Consider the following 8,607-nt stretch of genomic DNA (forward strand, 5'->3'; position numbering starts at 1 on the left):
ACGTGGAGAAGCTTGAGAGAGTCCAGAGGAGAGCCAGGTGCATGATCAGAGGGCAGGAGAACAGGCCTTATGACGAGAGGCTGAGAGCCTTGGGACTTTTCAGCCTGGAGAAGCACAGGCTCAGGGGGGACCTGGTGGCCTCCTATAAGTACATCAGGGGTGTGCATCAGGATCTGGGAGAGTGTCTGTTCACCAGAGCACCCCAGCGGATGACAAGGTACAACAGTCACAAACTCCTCCAAGACCGTTTTAGGCTGGACACAAGGAAAAACTTCTTTCCTGTCCAAGCCCCCAAAGCCTGGAACAGACTCCCCACGGAGGTGGTGCAAGCACCTACTCTGGACACTTTCAAGAAACATTTGGACACCTATCTTACTGGGATCCTTTGACCCTAACTGACTTCCTGCCCCTTGGGCAGGGGGCTGGACCTGATGATCTTGCAAGGTCCCATCCAGCCCTAATGTCTGTGAAATTTATGCAATATATTTACAAGACAACTTGAATAGTATTTCGTTTTTATTAACTAACTGAAAGACACAAATGTAATGATATTTTACACACAGGATAATAAAATACAAGACAAAGTCTCCCAAAATTGCTTTAATGTGATTGCTTTTATTACGTACTTTTCTAAAAAGTTAACTGCTTGCATTGCAGCTGGTGGTTGGGTGTTCTTAATTTTTTTTAGGTTTATCTGAGGGAAAACAGAGTAATTACAAGGGCTTATAATATGCAGTCAGAGCTACGCCTTGAGCCCTGATTCAGAATGCCATGTTCATCTTAAAAACATGTTATTTATATAACCTTAATTTATTTATGTTTATTTTAGTGCACATTTTTCATTTAGGCATTCATGCAGTTTAGTCCCATAAATCCTATGTGAAGATTTACAGCATAAAAGCAAGTTTTAAAGTAAAACTAAAAATTGCAAAACATTTTTGTTTTTACTGACGGATATAGTTGTAAGTAATGCCAGGATTTAGATTAAATCAGACATCATGAATCATTCATCGTGACTGATTCTCTGTTGTTGTTTCTGGTGTTCGGTAGCTACCAATAATGTCTTCAACTAGGCACAATATTTTGACAGCTGATTACCAGAAATAATGACCTGGTATTCGGTCACATTAATGCCAGCTTGGTGCTGTTTGTACACCTGTTAGAATAGAAGAAGATGTAAGTTTGCCAACATTAAAAAATTAAGCTGAATTACTTTTTTGCTTTTTAAATGAAAACATTAAATGTACGCGTTAACAGACTTAAATTGTTTTCATTGTCATTAATCTTTTTTTATTTGTATAGTAGCTAATTTTAGATTAATGAATTAAACATCTAGCGAAGCTTGATGCCAAAGACCCTGATTAAACTGTGATACGATCAGTATTTTCACTTCGGTTCTTGCCAGAATTACTGGTTACTGGTGCATTTCTTTTGGTCTTCATCATGCGTTTGTTACCGTGAATATGGTAGAAGCTTGTGAAACTGAATTGGACAAGATTTTGCTGTGCTGCTTCCTTCTTTCTGAGAGTGAAGCATGTCCTGCTTTCCTGCTGCTAATGCAGAATATAATTGAAACACAAGAGCTTATCCAAGCTTTCAGCTTCAGCAGACAGTATTAGGGGGGAATGTAACACCTGCCAAAAGATACTAAAATGAGTCTCCTCTCAACTCAGAATTGAAGCATTCCTGTGAAAGGCACCGTCTGTTTTGTGTAACACTTAACGCATCATTTTAATGCAGTGTGGCCACTGTAGCAATTTGTCTGGTAGAGTTCAGATTCCTCAGCATGGATACTCTGTTTGAGTTGTTGCTTTAAACTAACAAAATATGAAAGCCTTGTCCTTACAGTGCTGTTTGTTTAAAAAAACCCCAAACCTTCATTTGTTTTCTGTTGCAGGCTGACCTCTGTGTCCCTCGTTTGAATGAAGGAGATCAGGTTGTCCTGATTAATGGCAGGGATATAGCAGAACATACCCATGATCAAGTTGTCATGTTTATTAAAGCTAGCTGTGAGAGGCACTCAGGGGAACTTGTGCTCCTTGTTCGACCCAATGGTGAGTGATTCATGGGTAACAAAAAATCTCTCCCCCTCCCTTCTTTAGGCTTAATGTTGTGTATTGGGATATGGATGCTAATAAACTTGGTGAAGGACCTCCCATTTTAAAAAACTCGTTCAGGTTGAAACTATACAAAATCATATATACATACAAATAGTATGTAGTATATCCCTCTGTTCCTAAAATAGTCAGTGTTCAGAATGAATTTAAATGACAGAAATTGAGATGAAATCTTGTATTTTTTCCTGAGTCGCATTTGATACTAACGGCTGTCTGATGGTACAAATTGAGTCCAGTTTTTACTCACCTGTATCCCAGAATAGCAATTTGTATGTCTTTGATTACCAGATAAATATGAGCTTGTTCAAGGATCTGAGATTTCTTCTAAGCAACCCAGACCTGTTGGTATTGTTGCTTTTGGAGGGAGCATAGTAGAAAAAGTATTTAAATGTAGTTTTAGTGACAAGCTTGTACAATATGTTCATAGTGTATACTGTTAAAATGCAGTCAGCAGGCGGCTGCTGGTTTTTTTTTTCTGCTGCGCTGCTCAGTCACAGTAAAGAGCCTTGTAGCAGAAAAGTATAATGAGAAACAATAAGATTTAATCTGAATCATTCTGCTAGAGCACTTCATCCAACTGACAAATGATTTTTGCTTCATTCACTTGGTCATTCATTCATTTGTTCGTTCGTTCGTTCATTCATTCATGCATGTTACTTCCCTTTCTGGGTATTTAAACTATTTCATTGTTTTATACGTTTTCTCTATTTCATAAATTCTGCAGAATTTGTTTTCAGATTTGCCAAGGTGTAATATCCCTTGGAATGTTGGTTAGAATTGTAGCTTGAATAAAAACACTTATATTGTAGAATTTAAAAGTAGACATTATATACTCCTGCGCACTTTCACTTTATTTCATTTTTATGGCCAGGTTTTTCAAAACAATGCATGTTTGTTTGTGCTACTATGCATTCTGTACCGATAGTGAATGGTCTGCTAGTCGAGTCCTCATTAATAAACCCAGTGCTAAGTGAAATACAAAGTAAAAACATAAGCGCAGCTACTACAGTGTCTTCACATTTTGATGCTAGAAATAGGGAAGCAATTGAGAAAATTACAGTAGGCAAGATATGAACTACAATTTGGATTTTTGCAGTATGGCTAGGAAAGGGAATGATGCAAACTTAATTTTTTGGTGGACCATAATGACTACAGATTTCCTTGCTGTTGCAGGTTCAAGTGAGAATCATTATGGTACACTAGCCTAGATTTTGATACAGGAGGAATGTAAAAAGACAAGCATTCCATGTACCACCCAAGGGAGCGCCTTGCTCAGCCACCCTGTGTGTTTGTTTGTTGTAGCTGTCTATGATGTGGTAGAGGAAAAGTTGGAGAATGAGCCTGACTTTCAGTACATCCCTGAGAAATCCCCACTGGATGGTATCCATCAAGATGATAATGCTCTGAGAGAATCTATGATTCAGCTAGCAGAGGGGCTCATCACTGGAACTGTTCTAGCCCAGTTTGATGTAAGTATTGTCTGTAATTGTTTGCAGGTTCCAAGTTTGTAATTTTCAAACTTTACTGATATTTAAATGAGTTTAGAGTATATGTACAAGACAGTAATTTGTGTCATAAAGAAAGAACTAACAATTACTGAATAATTTTTGTATTGAATATTAACAGTGCAGAATAAAGTAAGCGATATCTATTCCTAAATGTTATTATAAAGAACTTTAAAATAAAACAAAAATTTTTCAATTTTAAAAATGATTTATTATGAAGATCTACTTATTTAACACTTTTTCATTTCTGAAAATACCAAAAAGTTGCAGACTCTTGTTTTGTACCCACAATGATTTTACTCACCACTGAGCTGAAACTCAGCTTTATACAGGTATTCAGGAAATATAGAATACCGTTCCCAAGTGACTCTGCAGGCACAGTTTTAGAACAACTGGAATTATTCCTAATGTTAGGAAAACACAATTGCATTTTTATAACCAATGATTGTAAGACTGACTTGAAAATGGAGTCACCTCGTACCATGATGGTACATTTAGTCACAGAGAAGAGTGCCATCTACTTCCTCAAGAGCCAGCTGTTCTTTGGTGGTATCTCATCAAAGTATTGACAGAGCTTCACACCTCTGAAATCAGGTGAATTTAAAGCACACAGTACTGTGGTTGGAAGGGAGGAGAATATATCACACCAGTGTTCTCAACCTTTCAGCCCCACATGCCAATTGAGTGGCCAAGCAGCAGTCTGTAGGCCTGATCCCACACGTGGTGTTGGTCTAGAGGCCTGATGTAGTTTGGGGTTGGTCCATGAGTGGAAACTAGCATGCCTGCCTCATCCTGTACACTGGATCTGGTTGTGGACTGACTCTGCACTCCAGCTGTACCCTGACACAGTCTAGTGCATGGAGAGCCACATCCGGGGCTGTCCTTTGGTGGAGGGTGAATGGGGGCAGCTGTCCCGGACCCCACGCTTTGGTGGGCCCCGTGGAGCCAGGCAGGAGCTGGCCGGAGTAGCTGCAGTCCCACTCCTTACAGTGTTACAGAGGCTTTGCACAGGCTGATTTGCCCTGAGCCCTGCACACCCCCCTACGGTTGGCTGTGGCCACATCATCTAGCCCACAGGACTCCCCATAGATCCAGAAATTTGGCAGCAGGGGAATGGCTATTAGTGCTGCCACTGCTCCTCCACTGACAATTTTCTGGACCTATGGAAAGATGTGTGGGGCAGATGATCTGGCTTTGTGGGCTGGATGTTGGGCAGTGCTGTATTACACCAGTGAAATAACTTGTCAAATGGACATGTCCCTTTTTCACATAATGTATTGTGGCATACTCTTATAGAGACCTGATTATGCTCTTGCTGCAGAAGTCCTTGGCAAAGTTTTCACTGCTCTAAAGGAGACCAGGACAAGACCCTACAGGAGAAGTGTTTTGACTATGCTCTATTGACCAAGTTTTTGATCAGAAGCATTTTGGGGCAAGTTTGTGCTCAGTAAGAACTCGCAACAGCTTTCATAGTCCTTTTTGGCTCTGTAATATCTACGGCTATCCCATGGAAACTGGAAGTAGAAACTGGTTTTCTTCCCCAAATTGTTTCTTCCATGTCACATGTGTGCGCCTATATTCTTGTTGTTTATTACTGTGTGGTTGCTTGTGTGGCCTCTGTGTGATCTCTTTTTTTTAAAGCTAAGAGTTCAAGCACCCATTTTGTTCAAAACAATATAACAGTAGCACAAATTTCACAAATATAAAGGGAAAAGTAGAGTTTTTTTCCAATCTTCTGTCTGTTTAAACTGTAAATTGTGATTGGCAATGCCTTATTAAGCCTATTGAATTGAACCTTGGTTGACTTTAGTCAATCTTATTTTATGTAACCTATTAAAACTATGCTTTAAGGAAACCCATTTTCCATTTCAAATTATATTTATGTTTTGCATGCACATAGAGTAATGATTTTATCTTTCATTTTAATTTCAAGCCAGAATTTAAATAAGATAGCCTCTGGTGCCATCAGGATCATTTCTAATCTCACCTTTCATCTCCTGCTTTCTTTGTTCAATTGCAAGTAGAGACAGAATTTGAACTATTGTGCTTATTTTACTGTGGCCAAGTTTAACCTGAAAGTAAATAGCTGTTGTGGTAACCCCGTTTGCTTTAGATGCATGTTTACCCATCTACCTCAACAGGAAAAGAAAGGTCACAGAATGATGACAGTAAATAAATTATATCAGAAAATTATAAGAGGTGGGATAAATGTGGTTCATTTTTATTATAATTCAGTTTAGGAGAGTACATGTAAATAAGCTGTGGTTCAAAAATCACTCAAACCCTTATGGAATATTGGAAATTGTCACCTTGTACCTTGAGAGAATTTGCTAGAGGCATTTAAAAAGTGATGTGAAGGGAGAAGCTAGTTACATCATGAATGTGATGTTGGAAACTGAGTAATGCATCTCCAAGGAAGAAATAAATAGTAGGCCTAGATTAAGTACTAAAAAGGCTAAACCCCCTTCCCCACCCCCCCCCCAAAAAAAACCCCAAATGATTTTTCTGAACTTAGATTCAGATTTAAATATGCTAGTGGAAAAGGAATACAGAATCTATTTTTTCCGAACTTTGTTCTGGAATGATCTTACACTTGCTCTCAATCTAATAACAGATAATATATGAGAAGACCAACTAGCATCATTCATATGTCATGAACACACACAAGATCTGTAACTGTATTTGTGCAGTCTCCTTTCCTTTTGCGCAATGGCATATTTCCTAGATTTGTCACTTTACCTGATTGCAGGAGGACCATGTTTATTTTCCCTATAATGCAACATCCAGCCCTATATCAGTGGTTAAGGAGATGGCAGAATTTCTAGAAAATTGAGTTTTAGTCTTGCCACGATCTTCATTTATTTTTATCTATGTTACTTCATGCTTCAGGGAGATCTTTTGTCTGTTCCTTTTGAACTGAGCTGTCAGCTATAGGCAGTTGGTCTCTGCATTCCTGCATAAATATCCCTGGAACTCCCTGGCACGTGTTCATGTAATGGCAGGATGGCATCTGATCCACAGTCACGCCTTCGGCCATGCCCCATTTGCATGGCAGGAGACATGATTTGAGACTGGGAATCAGTTCCTCAGTTCCCAAAAGCAGTGGTGCTAGTGGGCGCCCCCTGCACTAGCAAGTTGAAAGCAGGGTGCTCACATGAAGGGCTGACAACCAGCTGATTGTCAAAGCCCCTGTGATGGGCAGCCTGGCCTGGTGGAGTAGAGAGGGGATAGCAGCCCAGCCAGGCTAGGGGTAGGGAGCAGAGGCTTCCCCTGCCAGGGATGTCACACCCTCTGCCAGGCAGCCTGGCCACAGGGTTTTAAGTCACTCACAGAGCCTTTGCTCCCCACACCTCGGGCTGGGCCAACAATCCTCTACTTGTCAGTCTCAGCCCCAGGACCACGCTGGAGCCAAGTTGGAATTTTGGTGTGGTCTAGGGGCTGGGGGAGCTGTCAACTAAGCCCCACCATACAGGCAGCATCAAGCTACAGTGGGGCTACCCCTAGGGCATTCAGTTTAAGATGTGATTAAAACCAGCCACAAAATTATTTCACTGTTTGTGGAATAATTTTGTAGCTGGTTTTGCGTTTTGTCTCACAATTCATTACCTGAGCATACAGCTGGGTTATTGTGAGTTAAGATGCAATTAACAGGTTAATTGCATCTTAAATGTAACATCCCCAGGTAAGCCTAAGAGAGAGATTAATTACAATACTGCGTATAAATATCAGACAAGGTTTGTGGCAGGATCTGGGGGGAACAGCAGTGGCATAGCCAGTGGATCTCTACATAGTATGGAACTTCTGGCCCAGAACACTGTATGAAGATGCAGTTGGGCATTTCCTCTACTCGCACAGTGCCATTGGATATTGACCTTTAATTGCTTTTAATACCTCCTTGGAGCTTAGGCTTCCATTTCTTAGTCTTCATGAGCAAATTTACTGAATGTGTCATCAGGTGTTTGACTGACCTGTGAAAAGTCAGGAAGTATTATGATTGTGAGTAGAAATAGTGTGTGAAGTATGGTAATCTGCTTGTCACTTCGTGTTTGACAAGTGCCTACATGTTAATAAATCTTTTCTGCCTGTTTTTATTTAATCAATTTTATTCTTTTTTTTTAGCAATTGTATAGAAAAAAACCTGGAATGACAATGTCTTGTGCCAAATTACCTCAAAACATTTCCAAAAATAGATACAGAGACATTTCGCCTTGTGAGTATTTGTGTGTATATGTTTGTGTGTGTGCACGTGCAGGCATGCATGTGCACATGTGTACACACATACTTGGTTTTTTAATTTAACTATTTTATTGTACTTACTAGATAAATAACATTAAATTTAAAATTATTTTCAGATGATGCTACACGGGTCATTTTAAAAAGTCATGAAGATTACATCAATGCAAATTATATAAATGTGAGTAGATTTCTGGACAAGAGCATTTGACTTGTATTGATTTTAGAGTTTCTTTATGGAAAACTTAAAAAAATAAGGTAATTAACCCTTTCTTAAATCTTCCTTAAATGTAACCTGGGCTGGAATAGCTAGGAAATACTTTCATCAAATGGCTAAAATGTTAATAGGTTTGTTTATAAAAACTAGTGGTTAATTGGTTCCTAATTCCTCTTGGTGAAATTGAGAGACTTTATATACAGCAATAAAGGCTTGAATTTTAGTTCAGAGGGAGTTGTTGTTGGGGAAAAAGTAGCCCTCTAGGGAAAGAATTATTTCCAGTTTGCATATGAACATTGTGGTTGGCGGTAGTTTACAAAATCGGTGAAGTTCAGTTTGGGAAAAGTTGCAGTAAGTTTTTTGTCGGCTTGTAGCCAGTAACAAAGAAACTATGGCTAGTGACTTCATTTCAGGGACCCAAAGCAAAGATTTTTATTTTAAGATTTATATTTAATTTATAAAAATATAAGCATCTGATATTGGGCATACTGCTGGCTAAACTACCATCTTTAATGGTGTGTAGGTCAATGCGGTG

General features: G+C 39.3%; 1 protein-coding gene and 1 long non-coding RNA gene across 2 annotated transcripts in view; both read left to right on the forward strand.

The window, feature by feature from the left end:
- Positions 1–8,607, forward strand: part of PTPN4 (protein tyrosine phosphatase, non-receptor type 4) — a 118,311-nt gene that overhangs the window by 81,598 nt on the left and 28,106 nt on the right. The window contains exons 16-19 of the mRNA XM_019553569.1: positions 1,849–2,054; positions 3,420–3,586; positions 7,742–7,832; positions 7,975–8,036. Coding sequence (XP_019409114.1) covers positions 1,849–2,054; positions 3,420–3,586; positions 7,742–7,832; positions 7,975–8,036 — 526 coding nt within the window. The remainder of the gene's footprint in view (positions 1–1,848; positions 2,055–3,419; positions 3,587–7,741; positions 7,833–7,974; positions 8,037–8,607) is intronic.
- On the forward strand, positions 4,796–6,082 carry LOC109322946. Its single transcript, XR_002104514.1, has 2 exons — positions 4,796–5,832; positions 5,971–6,082. It is a non-coding gene; the product is annotated as an uncharacterized LOC109322946 (long non-coding RNA).

This window comes from Crocodylus porosus, unplaced genomic scaffold (genome assembly GCF_001723895.1).
Source record: "Crocodylus porosus isolate Cpor-Errol unplaced genomic scaffold, CroPor_comp1, whole genome shotgun sequence".
Lineage (NCBI taxonomy): Eukaryota > Metazoa > Chordata > Crocodylia > Crocodylidae > Crocodylus > Crocodylus porosus.